At 40.4% G+C, this 26,313-nt stretch overlaps 1 protein-coding gene across 1 annotated transcript in view; it reads right to left on the minus strand.

The window, feature by feature from the left end:
• The window catches only part of LRP2 (LDL receptor related protein 2), a 295,072-nt gene that overhangs the window by 131,109 nt on the left and 137,650 nt on the right, over positions 1-26,313 (minus strand). Inside the window, exons 23-32 of the mRNA XM_089660407.1 lie at positions 25,689-25,808; positions 24,363-24,479; positions 22,728-23,105; positions 21,038-21,052; positions 18,846-19,094; positions 15,491-15,702; positions 14,005-14,189; positions 12,541-12,769; positions 10,864-11,041; positions 6,064-6,192 (exon numbers count right to left, since the gene is read on the minus strand). Coding sequence (XP_089516533.1) covers positions 6,064-6,192; positions 10,864-11,041; positions 12,541-12,769; positions 14,005-14,189; positions 15,491-15,702; positions 18,846-19,094; positions 21,038-21,052; positions 22,728-23,105; positions 24,363-24,479; positions 25,689-25,808 — 1,812 coding nt within the window. The remainder of the gene's footprint in view (positions 1-6,063; positions 6,193-10,863; positions 11,042-12,540; positions 12,770-14,004; positions 14,190-15,490; positions 15,703-18,845; positions 19,095-21,037; positions 21,053-22,727; positions 23,106-24,362; positions 24,480-25,688; positions 25,809-26,313) is intronic.

Genomic DNA, 26,313 nt, shown 5'->3' on the forward strand with positions numbered 1-26,313 from the left:
GACAAACTTTAGGACCCATGGCCGTGCCTTTGTCCCTGATGAGATACCAAATGTTTCCTAGATAAAAAGGTCTTGGGCTTCAACAATATTGCAAATATATGTACCCAAAGTGATCATAGTAAGTTTCCCTGGTTTTAGGTAGGGGAGTGAAGTTATTTGGGCGAATGAACATACCCTGTGTTGAGTGTGAGTGTTGAAAACAAATACTTGTTAGGAAGTTAGTGGTATGGAGTAGCCACTTAAAACCTCTATGTGGAAAAATTTAAAGCAGCACTAGGATTTGCATGTGGGCTGTTGCTACCTTTATATTTGCAAAAATAATATTGCAGATGTCTACTGAGGTTATATGCACAAATCTATCCACTTTTTACCCATGGAAGCCATATATATTGTGACGTGGCTTTATTTCTATGTGTGTGTTAAATTTGAAAAACCTAATAAAAATTATTTTAAAAAAAATTGGAGTACATAAGCATTTGTTATTAGAATCTATGGAAATGTTCTTTCTCAGCTCTTTTCACACTAAGCAGAGTTCACTCCAGTCAACAGGGGATCCCTGCTGAATCAGAGCTGAATGGGAAGGATGTCATTTTTCTGACATCTGTGCCTGTTTACTTTGTGTCCAGCAGACACAGGCGGACCCTTGATAGCTCTATGGGCAGCTGAATGTAAACAGACTCTGTTGTCCATTTATATTAGGCTACCTCCAATCCATCACATTTGGGTTGGGAAAAATGGAAAAAGACGTAGTCCTTTTCCATTTATTTCCAGACCTACATGAAACTGGAGGTAGGTGGTTGTAAACAGACTCAAGTCCATTTACATCTGTCTGTCCATAGGACTGCATGGAGCTTCCAATCAGGTCCACTCGAAAAACTGAATGACTATGTGAAATGGCCCTTTGTGCGGCATTCGCTATATGAAGCATTTCATTTATGTAATGGTATGTGATAACCAAAAGCTTAGCAGCTAATTAATAAAAGGAGTCAAACCCCCCTATTCTAGGTTCTCTTCATATACTCCATCTTTATTACTTACATGCAGCCATGTGTGCTTTGAACTGTGCGGAACATTTAACAACCTTTTAATTGGCATGGGCTGTCTGTTTTAATCTAGTTGAGATAATATCAGATGTCAAGGTACTCTATATTGCTATGTTGAAATGAAGACAATGGTTAAGAATGAGCATACCAAAATTTAATCTATGTGCTGAAAGTTTGTGCTGCCAGGCAAAAATAACACTGTCATCGGGGATTAGTTTCATAATAAGTCTCAGAAGACTGAGCAAAGCCTTTTTTTTAACCATTAGTAATAATTAAAATCTTTCACAAATAAATCAACTAGTGATACCATCTCTATGGCGTGAGAGCTGCCTTTCATTCATTGAAAAACTGTACGTTTTGGAGAGTCTATAGATATAGATACTTGGGGAATGATGGTGGTCTTGGAATAAGTCTTCCTGAGCAAATTGATCAGCAATAAACTAATCATCCAGCATTTAGAGGTCTATATGTACAGACAAGAGTATACTAATGATTTTTTTAACAAAAACAGAAGCAAAAATGTTGAATGTATGTAAACCCTAACAATGAACTTTTCTTAGCTACCTTTTGGGCTGTTAAATATATCATTTAAATAAGTGCAATAAAATAAGTGCAATAATAAGGCTGTTCATTAAGTCAAAAATTCAAGGTTGTCTTGCAAAGAATAGAAGAATGGTAGTGTTTAGGAGGTTTAGCAAAAGACAACAGGGCAGGGCTGACACCACAAAAATTATGTGTGCTGTCAGTTCACAACAAAACTTTGGAGCTGAGTGCATTTCTGGCAGATCAACAGGAATTTTCTGTACTTTTAGGGTCCTTAAAGGGATATAACATGTGGAAAGGAGGATCAAAGCTCATTTTTAATTGACGGGCATGGACAACAGACCAAATTTCTTATTAAAGCCTAACTCCAAGTTTTAGTGAACTTTAAATAGTTTGTATGGTACAAACAAAGTTTTCACTTCACTGTGTTATTGCAGCAGGGCGGGAACTTCTTGTCCTGTTCCTAGAACAAAACCGAGTTGGGCGGAGCGCTGGTTAGCCATTCCCAGGAAGCTTTGTATATCTTTGTATTTTCTGAATAAATAAAAGGCTTCCTCTGAATGGCTGAAGCAAAGAGGCGGGCAGATGATGTCACAATATCTGCCTCAGCCAATCAGGGGAAGCTTTGTATTCATTCAGAGCTCAACTCAACCTGAATATCCTGGTTGTGATGTTCTCGTCCTGCTGCTTGAACATCACACTGTTTAGCTGAGGCTACATACAGTTTATACAGAGCACACGGCTGTTTCATCTGTTAGTGAAGGATATAGGGACTATTTCAAGTTCACTAAAACATGGAGTTAGGCTTTAAAGATATTAAAAGATATTGATATGGGTTAGAGAGCTGGTAACATTTTGGGAAGAAGTTAGAAGAATCTTTAGCCTAATGTACTTATTAATTCTTTCCACTATTGTTACAATATGTCCAGGTCCACCTTACTGGGAAGCCCATAAACCTACAATTTAAAAAAAAAATTCAACAAGGTCCTCTATCAACTTATAGGAATCTCTTTAGTAGGACCTATTTGAATTCGTCTTGTAAGTCAGGGGGTGATGTGAGAACCCAAGTTTATGATGCATCTGAAAAATTCTCAAAAACACCCACTGAAGCCTCCTTGCTATCTTCTCACATACAGAAAGCCTAATGTGAAATGAATGTCAATATCAGAAAGTATCCACCAAACAAATTCAAACAGAGGTAGAGAGAGGGAAGTTTTCACAACACAGGTGTTAGAAAGTGTGAATTACTCATTACACAAGGCACAATTTAAAGTGATTGTAAAGCCTAGAATTTTTTTTTATTAAAATAACAAACATGTTATTCATACCTGCTCTGTGTACTGGTTTTGCACAGAGCAGCCCCGAACCTCCTCTCCTGGGGTCCCTCATATATGATCCAGGCTCCTCCTCTTCTCTGTGTGCCCCCATAGCAAACCATCTGCTATTGAGGCATACCTGCTGACCTGTTCCCGAGCTGTGCTGCATGTGTCTATAGACACACACAGTGCTGCTCAACCCCCCCCAACCTCATACTTTAGATATACTGTAAATGGCTAGAATGCCATGCATCAGACAATCATATAATAAACCCTGCGGGACTCATTTCTCCATCGTATCCAGGAACAGAAATTGAAGATGCATTTAAAGACTTTCCTAAAGAGGCATTTAAATCTTCCTGTTGTTGACCTACAAATCCCTATGAGCCAGTTGAAGCCCTTTCTAAAAAGCTAGATTTACAACCAGTATATACAGACCTACTGACTTTATAACTCTGAGTAACTAACAAGTATACAGCTCTAGAAAATCAGAGGAAAGTCTGTATCTGCTTGTTTCAAGTCAGAGGCTCAAATATTGAAACAGAGGATCAGCATGACAGCCAGGCAATTAGTATTTTCAGAAGGCAAGGTCACCAATATCAGTCTCAGTTGTTTGAAAGTGAGCGAAACTACAGTCTGGTTAAAAAAAAGCTATTCAATTATGCATTCTAAACTTAAAACAAGCAGGTAGGAATCAAGCAGAAGTGTAGTCAGTAAACATGATCCCCTATTGCCTGGGGGCCCCATGAGTTGTCAGTCCGCCCCTGGTCACTATAACACAAGACTATTTAACATTATTTTGTGGTCCTGTTCCGATAATATCAAAATAAGACAAAGTTCACATGAAATGACCCATATTTCCAAATTTCAACAGGTAGGTTAATTATCCTTTGCTGATTGTCGGTTTTCTGTATGTTCTTTAATAACAAGTACTACAACTAACTTTCTTCTGTACTCTTTAAATCCATGCAGCCCAATGATGAAAACCCTAACCTCTATCTACCACCTCCTTCCACTACAAAGAAGCACCAAGCTGTTCGCTGACAGTCTGCCAGATGGTATCAGCAGAAGAACAAGACATGATTGTATTATAAAGCTCCCACTTTAAGCTTCTGGACACTTTTGAAGTACTAAGAATGTAGAAGAGGCTCTGATGCTAGCAGATAGCTTAAAGCTTTGTATTTGTATTTCCGGTATTAAACTTGGAGCTTAAAACACAGAGAAAATGATTTATTAAAAAACTGCCTATAAAATTACATACTTAAATGTCATATGTATTTTATACATATACTCTTAATTGTACATCATACATACAGTAACATATTACAATTTTATATTGTATTCCTAAATAAACAATTCAACATAAATCTCAGTTTTTATTAGTTTTGGATAGAGTGGTGAATGTTAAGAACCTCTATCAGGTTTATACTGCTGTCTATGTCCCCACAGGGGAGATTTCACCTCACTTTCTGTCCCAGGGTGTTGCTGTGGCAGGAGGTGAGGTAAAATCATACCTATGGGGACTGAGAAAGCAATGAAAAACATTTTTAGTAGCATGCAGCATCCGTCTCCCTCTTTGATGCTAAGGCATTCACCTCCTTGCCTATTGTGGCATATGTGTATTCGTAATCATGCTATACTGAACTTCAGGTTGCAAGTGCATGCTTTGTTGCATAGTAATTGTGCATTCATATGGAAATACATTATTGAGTATTGCACAACAGCAATTATGCATTTCTGGGGTGTTACAAACTATATACATATATACAATGCACTGATCTTATATACAGGACATACTTAATTCCAATGTCCTGTGTTGTTGCTGTGTTGAGGAGTTGTTTGCACAGCATGTTTGATGTATCTTTTGGGAAAAAAAGGAATATATATATATATATATATATATATATATATATATATAAATATACTTTAAATACAAATCATATTCCAGCAGGTTTTTTCTGTAGTGACAGGTAGTGGCTACTGGTAGGTGGAAGCACATTATCTGTACCATCTATGAATTTTTTGCGTACAGCAGCACAGCATGCGCTTTGTCTATAATTAGCCACAGACCAGAGACTATTTTCAGTAAAAAAGACAAACCATAACAAATTTCTCTACCAGAATAATGCATTCTGTAAGAACATTGAATACTCTCCAAGACAGGACCAGTGACATCAGGGCTGGGTAGGGAGTTGTTGGGTCAGCTGTGGCCAGTCCTCACTTAGAAGTGTCAGAGATGGTACAAAAATCAGAGCAAAGCAAACTTCTACTGTAAGAATTTGCAGCATATGTAAATGTAATCTGGTGAATTAAAAAATGTCTAAAAAAATTCAAGTTCTACAGACTGATTTTAATGCTGGTGGTTATTGAAGTAAGATCTTATGTGAAAGCATTCAGAGATGACTATGATTGTTCCTTAAACTGGTTATAAACCCTAAATGTTTTCTACCTTAATGTATTCCATGCATTAAGTTAAAAAAATGTTTAGGTAATAGTATCCCTCCCCCACCCCATACTTACCCTCATTCGATCCAGTGCTGTGCCTTTCTGCAGCTCTTCTCTCCTCTAACTTCCTGGTCTCACAGGCTTTGCTGAGACAGTGGGGGCCATTGGCTCCTGCTGCTGTCAATAAAAGCCAGTGATGCAGGCAGCAGGGCTTGGGAGTGATCCCGCATAAGTGCCCCCATAGGAAGTAGCTTCTTACAGGGGCACTTGACAGAGAAAGGGAGCAAGGAGCGCTGGTGGGGGACCTGAGAAGAGGAGGTTCGGGGCCACTCTGTGCAATTCAATTGCAAACAGCAGGTAAGTATAAACCTGTTTGTTATTTAAAAACATGCTTGCATTTACAATCACTTTAAAATCATCTGTTTCTTTAGCCTATTATCCAATGCCTATGGGTAGATTGCACTCACTTCCACAGACCCCAAATGTGTGTATTACATGTATCCATTATCTGATACTGATATTGGTGACCTTGCCTTCATCCGTTTACCAAACCAGATTATACACAGGTAAACTGCTATTCACCTTATGTAGGGCTACACAATATGCTCATATTATTTGTGATTAAAATTAATTTGTTCCACTACCAAAACACCACCATGTTGTGAACTGATCCAATAACTTGGGGAGTACAGCCTTTGTGCCCCATGTTTTCTTACCTCTCTGACAATTCACCTGATCATCAGTTAATGACCACCCCGAGGGACAGGCACAAGAATAAAACTTGGTGGAACTTGATGACAATAAACAAAGATGGCTGCAGGGGTTTGAGGCACATGGATTCAGACCTGGAATTACAGAAATTGTATATCACATAATGAGCTTCTTTAATATTTAATTAAAATAAACCTTTTGAACAACGTCTTATGCTTGTTAATTTAGTTTACAATACAAGAATTATACCATGCTCAGCCTTTAGTCAAAAGCAGGACAGACCTGAATACTATGTGATAAAATATAAATTTATATTCAGAAAAATATTTCATTAAAACATACACATTCAACAAGCTGCAATAAACTATTGAACTAAATAGAATGTACTACTTTAGAGCAACCAAAACAATGAAAATAGTTTTGAAAATCCAAAAACAAGTATTTCTGTTCTAATCATATGAACAGGTTGATATTGTGTGTATACGACCCTATGGTACTCCCACATGGAAGAATATTCACTGCCAGATGTGACTGCATTGTGTGTAATAATTAATAAATCCAAACCATGATTGAATATTACAGACCTTTTGGACTTTATTGAGCTGCCATTTTAGTACAAGCAGCACAAAGTTGAGTTGATATATTAAAGGCAAAAAGAATGTTCACTGTGCAATGATTAGTGAATATGGTGACTTCCACCATCCAATCATGTGCAGGGCAAAATGCTGTTGGCTTTTTTTTTAGTTTTGATTTCCTTAAATGTGATTGTGTATTCTTTGTAAAATGACTTTTTTTTACTGCATTTACTAAGTCAAAGGGATATTGCCTTGCAAAGTGAAAACTGCTTTGCTAAAAAAACCCAGCCTATTTACCTTTTTCAACCTCACAGTCTCTAAAATGTTACAATGTTCTATTGCTGTTCTTGCTAGATCCTGTTACAGCCTTATGTATTGTGTTCTTTCTCAGGACTGGTCACCAAACAAACACCAATCAGATTCAAACCTGCCATAAAGGTTTGCATCTGGCTGGTGGCTGTGGAGAAATTTTGTATTTCTTAGTGAGAATACACCAATGCATTGGGCAAGATTTACAAAAAACTGGAGCTCGCAGAATCTGGTGCAGAGCTGCACCAGATTTTGCATGATCCACTTTTAATAAATCTCCCCCATTGATTACTACATTTTCTTCAAATGGCACATCGAAAAAAAAATATATAATCAGATAAGTATCACTTTGTAGATTTATGACTGTACTTATTCACTGTAACTTCACTAAGCCCATTTTTGCTCCAACTCAGAGCTCAGCTCCAAAATCTGGTGCATCTCTGCATAGAAATCAATGAACTTCCAGGTTTTATTGCCAAAGCCTAATTGAACAAGCTGAAGTTAGAAGCTGATAGGCTCTCTGTTTGGCAACCATGGGTGGATTATCATCCAGTTTCTCACTTTACCACGAAACTTTCCAATCCCTGATGTGTTGGGTTTTTCCTCTCCATTTCCCTTATGTGCAGATCATGTCTTCCGGCTCTCCTCTCCTTGGCAAACTTATTTTCTCTGCCGGCCTGTTTCTTCCTTTTCTCGGTTCCTTTTCCTCTTCTTTGTTTTTCTGTTTTCTATGGTTTGGGGTGGGTCTTCCTTTTTTTGGCCCCTTGGCCCTCTCTAGATCTACCTCTTTCCTTCCATATAGTTTTTTTTTATATTAGACCTATTGTCTACCATTTATTGTTGTTATTTTACAGGTCTGTGATTCTTAGAGACAACATTGCTTCATGAGGGCGTGACTCTCTATGTGTCTTCTCTATGTTGCTTTTGTATTCTATGTATTTCTTATACCTCTGCATGTGGTTGTGGGCCTACTGGCCCTATGCCTTACATAGTGTTACTTAGACCCTACTGTGGGTCTTATATGGGTATCTCTGTGTCTGTTGTATGATGTCTCCCTTTTTTTGTTGTGTTATCACTTTGTATCATATGACTTGAAATTGTTTGTATGTTACTTTCAACATGGTTAATACAATCTTTGGTAAAAGAAGCTGATTGGCTATCATGCACAGCTGCACCAGATTCTGAGTACTCCAGTTTTAGTAAATCCCCACTGATTGCACTTTGAGATAACGTGGACAAGTCCTGAGTTACAGAACAGTCATGTATACTGGCAGGTGTGCAACTGGGTTTGTAACATGGCAGGATCTAGGTGGGTGCTGGGGTGGGCTACGCTCTCCCAGATTTCCGTTGTGCCCCCCCAGGCCAGCCACCTGATGGATGTTTTGCCTGGCTACTTCCTTCTAGCTCCACACTCAGCACAAATCTACAAGGGGAGGGAAAGCCCGAAAAGGAGTGGCAGAGAGGAGAGACTCTGTAGCAGGTGCTGTGCTTTCCCCTCCTATCAGAACAGCGTTCCTCCATGTAGAAGATAACACAGGATCACTCTTCTGTCGGGCTACACATGTAGTTTGATTACCTGCTCCCTATGTCCTCCAAGGGCTGCTCACTACCTGGCAGCAGGACACGTGGGTGGGGAGCGGGTAATCCAAACCACGTGTGCAGACTGACAGAAGAGCAATCCTGTGTTATCTGCCACACAGAGGAATGCTGTTCTGATGAGAGGGGAAGGCACAACCCACACCTGCTCCTTGCTCTGTAGCAGTCCCCCCCGCCCTTGTAAGGTGAGGGGGGAGAGGGGTGAGCTTGTGCTAGGAAGGGGGAGTTGGAGGAGATTTGGGAATGTGTACTAGGAGGAGGAATGGGGGAGGGATGATATGTGCTAGGAGGGGGGTTTGGGGAGGATTGAGCCAGGAGGGGAGATTGATGGGATTTTTTGTGCTGGGAGGTTGGAGTAAGATGGGTGATATTTGTGCTAGAAGAGGGGATTTGGGTAGGGAGGGAGGATTTGTCCTGGGTAAGGTAATTTGTAGGGGGTTGTGCTAGGGGGAGGGACTGGGGGGAATTTGTTTGGGGGGGATTGTGCAAGAAGGGAGGTGGGGGAATTTAGGCTAAAAGGGGGGATTGGGAGGAATGTATGTGCTGGGTGGGGGGGGGGGTTGTAATAAGGGGGTATTGGGGGAGGTTTATGCTAGGAGGGGTGACTGGAGGGCTTTGGGTAGGGAGGGAGGATTTGTCCTGGGAAGGGTCATTTGGAGGGGTTGTGCTAGGGGGAGGGACTGGGGAGAATTTGTTCTAAGAGGGGGGATTTGGGGAAAACGTTTGTGCTGGGAGGTTGTGGTATGATGGGGGGATTAATGGGGGGATTTTTGCTAGGAGGGGGGATTTGGGAAGGGAGGGATGATTTGTCTTCGGAAAGGTAATTTGTAGGTGGTTGTGCTAGGTGGAGGGATTGGGGGGAATTGGGGGGGGGATTTGGGCTAAAAGGAGGGATGGGGGGAGGAATGATGTCTGCTAGGAGGGGGTTTGGGGGAATTGAGCCAGAAGGGATTGGGAATAATTTTTGTGTTGGGGGTTTGTACTAAGGGGGTGTTGGGGGGTTTTGTGCTAGGGGAGGGATTGTGGGGAATTTGTTCTAGCAGGGGGGACTGGGGAGGGGGAAGAGGATTTGTGCTGTGAGGGGGGATTGGGGGGAATTTTGTGCCAGGGGGTGAGGAAATTTGGACTAATAGGGGAGACTGGGGGGAGATTGTGCAATTTGGGGGGATTTATGATAGGAGGGGGGGAATTTGTGGGAGCTTATTTGTGCTAGGATGGGAAATTTGAGAGGAAAGAGAATGTATGCTAGGAGGGGTGATTTTTGGGGGGTGATGGAGATTTGTGCTAGGAGGGGGGAATTGGTGTGGAATTTGAGCTGGAAGGCGAGATTGGAGGGCAAATATTTGTACTGGGAGGGTGGATTTGAGCCTGGGAGGAGGGGGATTTTTGCATTTTTTGGGTGAAAGAATTTTAGCTTGCAGATGGAATTTATGCTTAGGGGGAGTGTCTACTAATTAGTGCAGTTTTTTTTTATGGGGAGGAATTTATGCTGAGACAGATGTTCACACTTCAGAGGTGCAGTTTTCATCTTCACTCGAGGTGCTAGATGACCTTGTCCCAGCATTACCTGCGCTGCACAGAGCGCACTCAACAGATTTCCTCCTCCCCACACAGTACATAACTTAGATCGTATCCCTTACAGACACAGCCTCAATCTGCATAGTGTATAGCTGGCTGCTATTTTGCAGTTCTGACCTGTGAAATTCCCAGATCTGAATGGCAGCACAGGTGCGGTAGTCAGCTACAAACTGGGCAGATTGAGACTGTCTGTAAGGGAATCTGATCCTAGCTGTGTCCTGTGTGGGAAGGAAGAGATTGGTTGAGTGCCCAGGCTATGTGCAGTGTGGGGATGGGAGTAGGAGCTCTGCTGAGTGATCTGCCACCAGTAAACCCAGTCCTCTTTGCTGCTGACCCTTGTACCCTGCTCTGCTGAGCCCTGTCTTCTGCCCTAATAACACATGTTCTCCATCCTGCTGACCTCTGTCATCTGCTCTGTTGACCCCTGTTCTCTGCCCTGCTGACCCCTGTCCCCTGCCCTGCTGACCCCTGTACACTGCTCTACTGACTCCAATACACTGCCCTGCTGACCTCACATCCTTTGCCCCCTGACATTTTTACCTTTTTTACTGCACCCCCACATCAAACAGGCTAGGTCCAGCCCTGGTTTGTAAGGAAATGTTGGGAGATAGCCTGGTCAAATTAAAAAAGCTTTGGCTAAGGTTGCTGTAACTTTGATATATTTCAGGATAATCATGACAAGCATCCACTTTAAACCTTTCAACACATACCATTGAAGATATGGCCATACTTATACTAATTCTTTACCTCGAGGCTGTTTTACTGGGTGAAATGCCGAGATCCCCAGTGGTTGGTTTACATTATAAATCATGACTGTCTGGTTGCCACCATGCCATTTATTGGCACGAATGACCCGGTTGGTGTATCTTTCACTCCAATAAACATAGTCTTCAAATATAGTAAGGCCATGTGGGTGCTGTAGGACCTGTTAGGATAATGTGATTATAGCGTGATCATGGAAGAACTCAAAGCTCAGCAGTAGAATAGAAATTTTAATTAATATAAATTAATAATAAAACATCATTTTTAATCACACCCTTTGTATTCTGCAGGGAACTCAATTTTTCCTTATCATTGTAACATTTAGTTAGCTAACACATTCTTGACACTTGTTTGTAGAATATATTATTTTCTGTAAACTGGTATTGCTCTATAATTATTCATACATGTATAAATGTAAACCATTAAAAAAAATTTTTCATCAGGACCTAGGTCTCTTGAACTGAGTACTGAGGCCGGGTTCTGTGATATTTTCAAGAAGCTATATACAGCACTTTGCAATACTCTGCATAGTGATGCACAGAGATCCAGTAAAGACTTAGTAAAAATTAAGGTATGTAATAAAAACTGAAAGCTTTAATTGAAAAATAGCATTAGCATGTTGAGGGGGTACAGGAAGGGACCAGGGAAGGGATAATATATGCAGATTAAACATCAGCGTTAAAGGAGAATTCCACATTTTGCCAAAAAAATATAAATGCACCAATATTACCAAAAGCAAAAATGTGCATTTATTATTTTTTTGCATTTCAGTCTTTAAAGCATTGCAACCATGATCAGTGGAGTATGGGTGCCATGCTCTGGCTCCTGCAGATTCTTCCTGCAGCTCAGGTTCGTATTGAGGCATGGATCTTCAGTTACAGAGCTTGAGGAAGTATCAATGGACTACAAGTGATGTCCCCGCACTTGTGCTCTATTGAGAACTGCACATTCTTTGCTGTGGTGGCAGATACAGTAGGACATATTGGGATTGATTTACTAAAGGAAAAAAGACTGTTCACTTTGCAAGGAAATTTGTCCCAGAGCTTAGTGAATGAGGTGAAACGCTGCTAACTTTCATTATCCAATCATGTGCAAGCAAAAATGCAGTTTTTTTTATTTTCCTTGCATGTGATTTGGTATTCTTTGAAGAATGAAGTTCTACCTCATTCACTAAGAACTGGGGATAATTCCCCTACAAAGTGCTACTTCCCTTGTAAACAGCCTACACTATATGCTTTTAGCAAATCAAACCTGTAGCTTTTTTTATACACAACTCTTTGTGAATTAATGATGTGGCTGTGCAAGCCGCGTTGAATACAAATTTGATAGTCTGCTTGCACAAAAAAACCCATATAAATGGGAGGAGGATGGTTTGGGGGTGGGGGGCTACAATCTTCATCACCTCTACAGAAACCGAAGACTATAAATCTGATTCTCCTCGGTAGATTTTCAGCACACACATCTGGGTAGATGCCTATTGATCATTATCAGCTGCTCTTGTCCAGATTACATAATGAATGCTGTGAAATTGTAGAGCATTGCAGTGCCGTATTTCAATGACGTTCTTCTCTTCCAATGTGATCACTACTCTGGATTCTCCCTTTATACATGCTTTACCAAATCAAATCTTTCCCTCGTTTTCCCATACAACATGCAGCTTACCAAATCACTAGCTAAAGCCTGCTTCCTGTTATTTCCATCGTAGTCACAATAGTCAATGTAATCAAGATAAGCATCAGCAAAATAGAGGCGCTTTGTGGGGTAATCAATGGTCAGCCCATTGGGCCAATAGATCTTCTCTGAAATAATCACTTTTCTTAAGGTTCCATCCATACTGGCGCTCTCAATTCTGGGATACCTGCCCCAGTCTGTCCAGAACATCACCCGAGCCCTGTAATAGGGAGAGACAATTAGAATGCATAGAGTTCAAATTCCATAACTGAATATTTTTACTTTATATCTTTATACTACCCCTTGCCCTTCATACATTGGGGTTGATTTACGAAAGGCAAATAGACTGAGCACTTTACAAGGGCAGTTGCACTCTGCAAGGGCATTTACTCCAGAGCTTAGTAAATGAGATGAAGCTTCACTACCCAATCACATGCAAGAAAAAAAAAAAAACACAGCATTTTGGCTTACACATGATTGGATAATGGAAGTCAGCAAATGTTGGAGCAAATGCTTTTGCAAAGTCTATTTGCCCTTAGTAAATCAACCCCATTGTTTTTCTATTAGCTTATGACAAATGTTCTGTTCCAGTTTTTCTCAAAATCTCTAAAAATATCTACATTCAACATTCATGAATTAGTGAGAGAAAAAAAAAGTCAGGGACTTAAATGGACCATGTGAAAGGCAAACAAATTATGAGGATTTCCTGTAGCTAAACATTTTCTAAACTTTTTCTAAAGCAAAATCAAAATATAATAATCAGCCTGAAGACACGCATAATTCAAACTGGAATGACTACTGCTGTTTCAGGCAGCAAGGATGATAGTAGAGGTATTTAGTCAACATATGGCACACAAAAATATAACTTGAGTTGTTGAAATGTGGCCTTATTTCTGAGAGCAACTAAGGACATACAGCTGTATGTAGGCAGATGCTTTTTTAACTCTTTTTTTTACAGGAGGACTTCTTCAAAGATAACTTCACCTTTAGCACAACCTGGAAAAATACTAACCTTCCTCCCTGATCCAGTGATCTTAGTTCTGACATGGTTCCAGCCAACTTCTCTTCATTCTCTCCCTTCATTAATTCTCATGGGTAGATATACTCCTGATAACTTCCAGCAGTTTCTCAAAGAACAGCTTATCCAGAAGAAATTAATTGCATTGCGGCAAGCATGGGCAGTATAAAAAGGGACCATAAAGACCATGTTGGGTGAAAGATCGATGGATTGGGGAGGGAGTTAGGTATTATCCTAAGTAGCCTGGGGGTTGTGGGATTTATTAAAGGGCAACTTCATTAAAGGTGAAGCTGTCTTTTAAGTCTCCAAATTCATATAAAAATGCTGGACATATGAGAGCTGCCAGTCAGCAAATGAGTTAGGGGTACTTAAATATAACAAAAATATACACTATAACAAAAGGATAAAAAAAAAAATTAACTTTAACATCTTCTTACTCTGTTCTGGGATCCAGCACAAGTCCTCGTGGATTTGTCACATTCGCACTAATCAGCACAGTTCTGTGAGTTCCATCCAGTTTAGAAACTTCAATGGTTTCAAGAATATAATCTGTCCAATAAAGGTTCCGTCCTACCCAGTCTACAGCAATGCTTTCAGTTACAGTGACACCACTGTCAAAAATCTGCAATTATCAACAATGGGTTAGTCGCCATACATGTTTACTTGTAAAATACCAGTGAGTTTCTATCTGGAACAATAGCATTTTTTTAAAACATTATATTTGGATAGAATGGGGAGGGGTAAGAATAATTTCCTACCGAGTGGGCTACACAGGAAATGAAGATAATCTTCCTAAGGATACATGGACAGTAAAAATGTCTAACAGAGGTTCTAACCCTTTTCCACACTACTGTAAAATGATTTTTCTGCTGTCTGTGTCTCTGAGATTCTTCTCCTGGTGAGCACAGGAAATGAGAGGAAATCTCCTCAACAAGGGCAAAGACCACAGTAAAAACCTGGTGGAGGTTCTCACCTTTCTCACCAATCCATAATTAAGGGCTGAAACACAATTTTGCACTGGGTAAAGAGCGTTAGCGCACAGAGGTAACACATGCATTGCAGCTGCAACACACATGCACTGCAGCACACCACAATGCACGATAACACACAATAATGCACTGCTGCCCTAAATTTGTGTAAAATGGGCCCCCAAAGAATAGTAAGGCTATCCCCGCTTCAGTCTATCCTGAACTCAGCGGCCAGACTCATCCACCTTACCAACCGCTCCGCATCTGCCACCCCCCTCTGTCATTCCCTCCACTGGCTTCCGATTGCCCAACGCATTAAATTCAAACTACTAACATTGACGTACAAAGCCATTCATAACACTGCCCCAAACTACCTCACTGACCTGATACCCAAATACCACCCAACCTGCACTCTTCGCTCCTCACAAGACCTCCTACTTACTAGCTCCCTGGTCTCCTCCTCCCACGCCCGACTGCAGGACTTCTCCAGGACTTCCCCCATTCTCTAGAACTCACTACCCCAATCCATCAGACTGTCACCTACCCTTCTCACCTTTAGGCGCACCCTGAAAACCCATCTCTTCAGGGAAGCCTACCCCACCCTCACCTAACAGCCGATCTCCTCCATTCCTCCTACCACTCCATCCCCAACAGCCACTTCCTTCTGTGCCGCTATCCCCTCCATCCTAGATTGTAAGCTCGAAAGAGCAGGGCCCTCGAACCCCTCATATACTGTTTTGTTACTGTATTGTCTCATGTACTGTCCCCCACTACTCTGTACAGCGCTGAGCAAACTTTCTGGCGCTATATAAATACTGTATAATAATAATAGTTCCATGTTAACAACCGGATATGTTTTTACCATAAGAGTACCAATGAAATTCCTGTACAGAACGCCAAATAAGCATCCCCACATTAACTGCAAAAATAAATAAAAGCAATAGAAATAACTTACAATTTGCCTGTCTGTTCCATTGACAAAAGCACTCCATATCTTATCCTGCACTATGTCTGACCAGTAAATACGATTAGTGACAGAATCAAAATCTATGGCTACTATACTGCGTCCATCCCGGACTATGGAGTAAATGTTTTGAGCTAGTGTGGTGATATTGTCAGCGATGATCTGACCTCGGCTTGCCACTAGTAGCAGCAGATTTCCAAACTCTAGAAAGTAAAACATACATAGTTATATAATAAATGTTATCTTAACTAAACCCAAAGATTTACAAATTATGAATGCAGCAACATAAAAAAGTAAGGTATTTCATTACATGTAAATATTTTAAAAGAACTTCCCGCATTTATCAGAGACATAAAAGAAGAACGCAAATTTCACCTTGGCCCACCCAGATGGTACAGTCTTCCCCACTCATCTACTCCCATTAGAAACCATTAAGCTGCCACTTAGCTCCATGTTTCTAAAATGTTACCATGTTCTATTGTTGCTAGATCCTGATAGAGCTGTATGTATCAACCTGCTTTTAATAAGTAGTGGTAAGCAAATCTGCTTGGGTTCGATTTGAAGACAGGTTTGGCAAATACATCCAAAAGTCTGCAAATTGTGAACTTTAAAAGAGAAGTAGGGCTTTTATCTCCTATTTATACTTACCTAGGTGGATGCAGCATCAGTCTGATGCTGCACCTGTCCCCCATTGGCTCTAAGGGTGAGAACTCAGTGATCCCATAACTGCTGATCGCAGAGTTCTCTTCGCTCTGAAAAGAGAGTGGTGACTGTGAGTCACCGCTGTCTATTTTGCCCCCACCAGCGCTCACTGGAGCACTGGGCTGTGGAGGGGAAGGGAGCAGCTGGCTCAGGCTCTCAACTCTTCACTGAGAGGCTGAGCCAGGTGCCACTCCAGACTCTGGGGTGTATCCCGACTTTGAAGGGATCTTTCCCCAGCCTAGACCGGCTAAGTGATGTCAGCTGACAGGGACTTCAGCCCGCTGACAGCTGAAAAAGGGTCACAGGAGTGCAGAACAAACCCCCTAAAAGAGCTTTGGCTGTTCTTCTCCTTTAAAGAATAAGTTCACCTTTTAAAAAATAAAAAATGCACATTTTTCTGCAGGTAAAAAAAAAAGTGCATTTATTTATTTTTTCTAAGGATTGCACCCATGATCAGCAGATCGCGGGTGCAATGTCAGGCTCCTGCAGACTCTCAGGATAGCTGGCTGCCCTTACCTCCAATACGGGAAGGCAGTTAGCTGAGAGCAGGTAACAAGAATATCAACGAACTACAAGAGCTCTCACCAGTGTCTGCATAGTTAATTGAGAACTAAAAACTGCAATGGCTGATGATAGTTGTAGTTCATTCATTCGCAGAATCGACACAATTCTAACATTTTTGGCTCTATACACCACCACAATGGATTTGAAATGAAACAAACAAGATGTGCTTTAACTGCAGACTGTCAGCTTTCATTTACATCCAAATCAGGTGAACGGTGTAGGACTTACAACAGTTTGCATATGGGCCTCCCACTTGTTAAGGGACCAAAACTAATGGGACAGTTGGCTTCTCAGCTGTTCCATGGCCAGGTGTGTGTTATTCCCTCATTATCCCAATTACAATGAGCAGATAAAAGGTCCAGAGTTCACTTCAAGTGTGCTATTTGCATTTGGAATCTGTTGCTGTCAACTCTCAAGATGAGATCCAAAGAGCTGTCACTATCAGTGAAGCAAGCCATCATTAGACTGAAAAAACAAAACAAACCCATCAGAGAGATAGCAAAAACATTAGGCGTGGCCAAAACAACTGGAACATTCTTAAAAAGAAGGAATGCACCGGTGAGCTCAGCAACACCAAAAGACCCGGAAGACCACGGAAAACAACTGTGGTGGATGACCGAAGAATTCTTTCCCTGGTGAAGAAAACACCCTGCACAACAGTTGGCCAGATCAAGAACACTCTCCAGGAGGTAGATGTATGTGTGTCAAAGTCAACAATCAAGAGAAGACTTCACCAGAGTGAATACAGAGGGCTCACCACAAGATGTAAACCATTGGTGAACCTCAAAAACAGAAAGACCAGATTAGAGTTTGCCAAACGACATCTAAGAAAGCCTTCACAGTTCTGGAACAACATCCTATGGACAGATGAGACCGAGATCAACTTGTACCAGAGTGATGGGAAGAGAAGAGTATGGAGAAGGAAAGGAACTGCTCATGATCCTAAGCATACCACCTCATCAGTGAAGCATGGTGGTGGTAATGTCTTGGCGTGGGCATGTATGGCTGCCAATGGAACTGGTTCTCTTGTATTTATTGATGATGTGACTGCTGACAAAAGCAGCAGGATGAATTCTGAAGTGTTTCGGGCAATATTATCTGCTCATATTCAGCCAAATGCTTCACAACTCATTGGACGCCGCTTCACAGTGCAGATGGACAATGACCCAAAGCATACTGCAAAAGCAACCAAAGAGTTTTTTAAGGGAAAGAAGTGGAATGTTATGCAATGGCCAAGTCAATCACCTGACCTGAATCCGATTGAGCATGCATTTCACTTGCTGAAGACAAAACTGAAGGGAAAATGCCCCAAGAACAAGCAGGAACTGAAGACAGTTGCAGTAGAGGCCTGGCAGAGCATCACCAGGGATGAAACCCAGCGTCTGGTGATGTCTATGCATTCCAGACTTCAGGCTGTAATTGACTGCAAAGGACTTGCAACCAAGTAATAAAAAGTGAAGTTTGATTTATGATTATTATTCTGTCCCATTACTTTTGGTCCCTTAACAAGTGGGAGGCACATATGCAAACTTTTGTTATTCCTACACCGTTCAGCTGATTTGGATGTAAATACCCTCAAATTAAAGCTGACAGTCTGCAGTTAAAGCACATCTTGTAAGCTTCATTTCAAATCCATTGTGGTGGTGTATAGAGCCAAAAATGTTAGAATTGTATCGATGTCCCAATATTTATGGATCTGACTGTAGGTGTGGAATTGTCAAACACAGGACATTTGGAGCTGAAAAAAAACTTTCTAGAAATAAAAAGAAAACATCTAGCACTAAATAACATTTCACTGCTGGCTTGGTTTTTTTTTTTTTTTTAAGTGGCATGGGCCCCCTAAAGTCAAAGTGCATAGGCAGAAGCAACAAAGAGCATGGGTGCTGTACAAAGTGTAATAACCCTGAATGTCTAGATTTCCCTTTGCATTAGTTTAAACAGCAAGAATATTTAAATATTGTCATTACTTGTAATGGGTTACTTCACCTTATATTCAATAATCCCCTTTTTGATTTATGAAGCATATGAGACCTTTTGGATTTTATGTTTGAACCTTCTACTTGTATGCATTTCTGCTCACCTGAAGCTTTACATGTCCTTCCATTTGGTTCCAGAATATAGCCCTCGTCACAGTTACATCTGAAAGATCCCCTTTCATTGTTGCAGAATTGACTGCATATTCCTGGTGTCAGGCACTCATTGAGGTCATCACATGTTTTAGAGTCATTTAAGAGCTGGTAGCCAACAGGACAGGTACACTGGGCTCCAAAGGGTCCTTGAATACATCCATGAGTGCAGCCCCCATTACTGTCACTACAGCTCTCCTGATCTGTTAACAAAGCAATAAATCCATCTCTTTAAAAGTCTCCAATGCTAGAATTATAAATGTATCATTAGGTAGGCAAACCATAAATTGTACCTTTAACTGAATATCTGAATGACCACAGTCAGTCTATTAACGTGCATCTGAATCGTAACAACAAATTTCTCTTCTTAGCTTCCTTTTGGTCTGTTTAAGCATGTCATTGAAAGCATTTTGATATAAATGTTTGATATATGAAAAAAATACCTGTTGATCCTATTAGAACTCTTGTGAGCTCCTTGACTGTGCACCACTCTTATTAGTTGGACTACACGACATCTCACCTATTATATAAAAAAGAGGCGGTGTTCTATATTTCTGTCCTAGGGTGACAACCCTACTCCTTTACAAATACAGCACAGAGAGTGAGTGTTGTCATCGTATGGCAAGAAGTGTGTTAAGCCAGCCATAGATGGTTCAAATCCTGTCTGGTTCAGCAGGGACCGGCCAAGATTCAAAACATCTATGGGCAGGCTGATTGTACCCAATACAATTGTTATATGACTTGGGTACAACCAGCCTGTTAGATTTCTCATGTGATTATTGTCAGCGGGGGGGACTCAATAGCTCCACAGGAAGGATTCCCCCATCGACACAGTCAGTGTTCAAGCAATTCGCATCACCTATGCCTGGCTTTACTGGCACGAATTAGGGAGGCAAATGTCTGGAAAAAAACAAATGCATACATAACATCTAAGGATGGATAAGCTGCAAAATACTACATTTTTGTTCTTGAGGATAGGTACTATTCAATATTTCCTGATAACTGGAAATTGTTGCCTATGTTTATCAAGAAAAGAAAAACAAAGCATATGTTTTGTTGATGGCAATCAAATAAACTGCAGTTGTTCTAATATAGGTCAGAAACCTCACAACTATTGTTTTCGTTTTGAAAGACTGTGGCTGTATATAAAGGAGTGAAATAGCTGTTTATGGCACTTTTATGTTGATCTTTTGTCCTTTTATGACTTGTTTCTTTCCATTGTCCTATTTATAAACGTGGATTCAATGGTTATGTTACCAAGGCAGTCGGTCGGTTTATCCTTTCTCCAAGTTCACCATTTATTGTTCATTAACAGTTTTCAATATCTTATTGAAATGTGGCACATTTATAAAGAGGAATACATGGCTTCAAGTACACAAAATTTGACACTCTGAGAGTGGTGAACATAAATACTCATAATACAGTGTTTCACTCTTTTACTCAAATTCTGTAGCTTTTACTTTTTATAAAAAAAAAAAAACAACAGCGTTTATTGATAAGAACAATTATGTTTGCCATTTTTCATGTCAGCTAATTGATCCTTTATAAATGTGGTACTGATAAGCAGGTTCGCAGAAGTGTTGTATGCAGAATTGATTTTGAAAATTCAGTATGTCACCACGGAAGCTCCTATTTTTAGAATTTAGCCCAAGTTTTGAAATTACACATTAAAGCAACCCTGTTGCTGTATCAAGATGCGTCATAAAAGCCATAATTGTAAAAGGTAAATTTAAATAATTACCTCCCCTGCCATCTTCACTGCTGAACTCTGATCTTGAGAAATTAACCCCCAAAGCTTACTGGAAAATCAACAGTTGTGGAATAATTCCTTTGGTTTTCACTGGTTCTTCCTGCTGACCCCTACTTCACCATTGTATCTTGTAGTGGGTGTAGGTCAGACAGAGGAACCACTGAAAGTTGCGTGGAACCAAACAGTCTGACACTCCTGGAAGGAGTCATTTATCAATATCAGAGCAGAGTTCAAAAAAGTAGATGGCAGGGAAGGAAAGGCTTTTGCGGCACTTTTGATGTAGTCAAAGAGTCACTTTAACAAGTATATAGATTTAGAAGATAAAGGTAATTTGTGCAACTTCAAAGTAAAGCTAATGTAAATCAAAAGAAAACAATTAGAGAAAAATGACAGTACCTGGTTTTGCTTCATCTGAAATTTTGCATCGAATTAAAAGAAAGAAAGAGAAAAAGTGAGAATCAATTAAAAATCAAAAGTGAATCATGCATATTCGATGAAATATTAATGATTAGAAGATCATTATCATAATAATTTGAAGATAATTGTGAAAGGACATTACAACACATTCATTACTGTGGCTTTTTAAAGGCCAACTATCAAGATAATTTAAAGTCAAAACCTTTTTTTTTCATTTTGGATAGAGTAGGGAAGGGTTTTTTGCAATCTTTGTCTCATTAAGGAGGCTTCCTTTCACTTCCCATCCTGTTGACTCAACCTCTCAAGTGAGAGGTTATCTTTCCAATATGAGGTTATCCCCTATTACAGTTGTCAAGGAAAGAGGTGTCCCAATTGGAAGATTTCCCCTCTATTCCTTTTCTGGTGACAACTCAAATTTTTGGATTTACCCTCATTTTCATTCCTAGTGACACTGGGGATCAGGGCAATTAGAAAAAGTGAATCCTAAATAGGGACAAAGACAGCAATAAAAACTTGCCAAGGATTCTAATTCTTCACAACTCTATCAAAATAAAAAAAAATATGTTTTGTCTTCAGTTATACTTTAAGAAGTGATTATCCAGGCATGATTTTGTCTAATGGTGTTTCATCTACTACATGCAGAAAAATTAAAGCTGAACTCCAGATAAACAGCCAAATATACAGCTGAAATACATGTAATAGAGCAGTTTTACCTGCAACAGATTTGCATCTGTCTGGAACACAGCATAACCAGGTGAATGACCTGACATTTCTTTACTGCACTTAAAGTGGAACCCTGACTACTCTTAAAACTCTGTCCTCCCACCTCCCACCATGCTTACTAGCCTATATAAGAAAGATGTGTATATTTACCTATTTGCAGGCCACTCCAGTCCACTCACATGATCTCAGGAGAGAGCACTCCAACAATGGCTGGTTAAGCCTGAAGTGGTGACCTGACTCATAGTCTCCAATTGCCCATATGTTGTTGGTGCTCCCTCTTCTCCCCTGCAGCAGCACTGACTGAAACAGGAGAACGAGATCCAATGAACAGACTGGATCTGCCTGAAAATAGATAAGTATATGCATCTTTCCTACACAGCTTAGCAAGTATAGGTGTTAGGAGGGGGTAGGGGACAAATTTAAGAGTATTGAGGGTTATCCCGGAATTCCACTTTAGGTAATACAGCTTGGTCAACTCCAAGCTTGTATTTGGACAATCAAGGTGAAGCAGCACACTAATGAGGTCATACTTCTGCTCACTCTATTATTGCCTCCTGTCAGGACATTCCTTCTTGGCACGTGTAAATGCAGGACACCTGATTGGCTCCAGTTGCTGCCCCTCCTTCATCCAAGTCGCTGTGCAGTGAATTACTGAAGACTAATACCAAGTTAGTATTAGGTATTTACACTAGTTTTTTGTTTCATGTTTTTGCTAAATACATTTAATGATTTCCTTCAGGAATACATGACTACATTATTGTCATTTTGAACATTTGCCTGGAGTTAAGCTTAAATTTTGCATGTGAAAGAAATTATAGATCTAAGATTTAAAATTTTCTCCAAGATTGCAGATTATCCGGGATGTTGAAACCTAACACTGACAGATCCTGCAGACTGTAACAAACCACAACAATGATAGAAGTCTGGTTTCTAAGAACATACTTACTGCAAAGTGGGGATTCGTCTGCCCCATTGGGACAGTCTGGTGTGTTATCACATACTTTGCTGATATTGACACAGATGCTGAGGCCTGGGCACTGCCACTGCCAACTGGGACAGCGGAAAGGTGGAGTGGGGCAGTCTCTCTCATCGCTCATATCACGGCAATCGTTGTCTCCATCACAGATCCATGACCGATAAATACAGTTTCCATTGTCGCACTGGAAGCTAGAGGGGGGACAGGTCCTTACTGGGCAACTGTGATGTTCATCCGAACTGTCAACACAGTCCGGGTGTCTGTCACATTCCCAGGTTGATGGGATACAAGACCCATCAGACTGACACTGGAACTCATGCTGATGACACATTCCTGCTGGTCTTGTTGCTGAAAGCATAGAAAGTAAAAATTTTGATGACTAAATTTCATCTGGTACAGTGTTTTAATAAAAAAAAAAGTTCCGTTTTTTACTATGGGCTGAAAGAGTGGTCTTGAAAAAAGTCTAATGGTTATAGCACGGATAGAGCCTAAAATATTCAGTTTGCTTAAATCCCTTACAGGTTTGTAAGCTCTTGCTGGAGCCTGATCAGAAGCATTAAAGAAAAATCCAAAAATGTTTTTTTTTTAAAAAGGCTTGATTGCTCTGGGGTATGGGGGGGGGGGTTACCTACTAATATCCATCCATGGTATTGGCTCGGCAGGTAAAAGCCACCCATACTTGGATATTTGGCAAAAGGTTTACCAATTATCTCTCACCCACAACTGCTTTTTTTGGTACCCAGCTCACTAATTAAAGCCCACCCACACCTGCTACTGGGTAAATGGCTCACCATTTAATGCCCATCCACATCTGGTATTGTATTTGGTATCTGGCTAACCACTTAATTCCCACTCACACCTGGTAGTGGTAACTGGCTCACCAATTTACGCCCAGCCATACCTGCTATTTTGTACCAGCCTCACCAAGTAAAGCCCAACCATACCTGCTATTCAGTGACTGGCTTACTGTTAACCTTTGCAGATCAAGAGTTAAAGACTACACATAACAAGATTTTTTGGTTCTTAAAAATATATTAGGTTTACCGTTGTAAAAGTTAAACCATAATGGATCATAAAGAAGCAAAAAATGTCCAAAGGCACAGCCACCTTAGATGCTGCTTGCAGAATTTTGCAAATAAGAGAAAGCTGACTATTATTATTTTGTTAATGTTGGTACAATTGTTTTTAACCATGGATTATTGATGGCCCATTTTGCACTCTTAGGCACTGTTCACATTATGCAATCTAGAATTGTGGACAGAATTATGGTGATTCTGCCCGCGATTCCAAATCGCAGCAAAACACGAGACACGCATTCGTGTGCTATTATTCTTAATGGCACCCCAAACGTGCTGTGATTCTGCCGAAATTGCCATGTGACAGAATCACAGACAATCGCAACAAAATGCATTTAAAAATTTTGCTAAGCTTGTTGCCCATAATTGAGCAGGGGCTTCTTCTGGGCATCAAGCATGCATAGAGCAGCCAATTGAAGTGAAAGGGCTGTATTATTTGTGATGTGCAGAACCTCGTACAAGTCGAGCAACAAAAATCGCAAGCATGAATATATGTCACAATTTCAATAATGTAGATTTATTTACTTACGACAGTTGGCTTCATCAGAGTGGTCATTACAGTCAAAGACGCCATCACATTGGTAGTAGCTATTAATGCACTGGTTACCCCTTGCACATGCAAACTGGGAAGACGTGCAGTTGTAAACTAAGCAAGAAAAGAACAATATTAGTCATTTCCATTATAATTTTGTTTACAATAAATTCTAAGTTTATCTAAAAAATACAAAGCGCAAGGAACATTACTTACCTTCAGTGTGATGTGTCCATTTTTCTTCTGTTTTCTAGTTCAGTAGTAATCTGTCTATTCCGATACCTCCATCAACATTCCCCCCATAATCTTCCGGTGCAGTGGGTGTAAAAAGCGCTGAAGAGCTGTCACAGGCACTCATCAAGAGTGCCCAACTATGCCCACCCCAGCTCCTCGATTTATAATTGCCATACTACAGCTTCTATGAATAAAACATGATCTTTGAATAGAGGGGGGTGGACATTTCAATCATCCTTCCCCCCCCATCCACCATTCATAGATCGTTTCATTCAAAGAAATAGTAGTATGGCTTCAATGAATGAAAGAGCTGGGTGGAAAGGGCGGGCATAGTTGGGTACTCTTGAAGAGTGCCTGCAACAGCTCCTCAGTTCTATCAACCCCGCTGCACTAGAGCATTACTGTGACGAAGGGGGGCATTGGTGGGGGAAGGTTGCTACTGAACATAAGCAGACAAAAGCACAAGGGACACTTCACTCTAAAAGCAAGTAATGCCCCTTGTGCTAAATTAGTTTTTTTGTTTTTAGATGACAAATGGAATGCAAAATATCTGTAAAAAGTATCAGTATGGCAGGAATAAATAGAGGACATAAGTTAGTCCTGGCAGAAAAAAATTGTTTTATTGCATTTTTAACCAAGCAAAATAATGTTGTTTGCTAATGTGAAATCTTAAAGAAGTGGACAGAGGAGGATCAAGATGCATGTAATGTGACCTCTCTCCAGCTCATACACTACTGGCTGTGACTAACTTCTTAGTCTGTACTATACGGTTACAGTTTTTCTCTGTAAATCTGTTACATCACTAGTGACTATAACTAGGGCAGCTAGCTAAATGTTTTAAGTCCAACTCAATTCAAAACTTTTGTCTTAAAACGTAGACCTGGAAAGAGTAAATACTTTTGTCATTTTCTTTTCTTTTACTGCCATCTATGGCCACATTGAAAAGCTTTCACCTCATTTCCTGTGTCTGTTACCAGAGGACAAGACATTATGGAAATAGTAATAAAAGCCCAAGTAAGGATATATCCTTTCCTCAATCTCTCCAAAACTACACAACCCCTTAAAGCATATTGTACAATTTATACTTACTGCAACCTTGCTCATCAGAACCATCCACACAGTCTTTGTCTCCATCACAGGTGTAAGATGGGGCAATGCAGCGATGATCTGGACACTGGAATTGCCCAGGCTCACAGGTGCTGGTAATATCTGCAGTCATTACACACATCATACAATATTCAGTACTGATTATGTTAACAGTGTTAAGAATAATGGAGAATAATACACATGAAGACCTAGAAATGCATACGTGCCACAAAAATCTAAAGCAGAATCAGTCATTTTGTATAACATCTTAATGTCCATCTATATCTGTGATATTTAGGGGCCATGTAGATGGGTATTGCTTTCTGTGTTTGATGTACATTTGGAGTGCATGTCAAATGAAAGTCAGTAAAATCCCATTGAATCTAAATGAACAGTACACATGGCAGTACACGGCTGCTTTGCTTTGCATTATGAAATGCTGCATTTCTTTGGACAGAACATTGAGGTGAGTCTGAACTGCAAACAAAAAGGGTCAGGTGTACCTTTTATTGTCAAACGGTGCATTTGCCATTCAAATGCAAGTGTTTGGGTTTAAATAGCGAATGCAATGTTTGACAGGAAAGCCCGTCAATGTGAACCATTAGTCTGCTAAAGTAGTAGCATAAGT

The sequence above is a fragment of the Staurois parvus genome, unplaced genomic scaffold, assembly GCF_062004578.1.
Source record: "Staurois parvus isolate SC_StPar_1 unplaced genomic scaffold, SC_StPar_1.0 ptg000031l, whole genome shotgun sequence".
NCBI lineage: Eukaryota > Metazoa > Chordata > Amphibia > Anura > Ranidae > Staurois > Staurois parvus.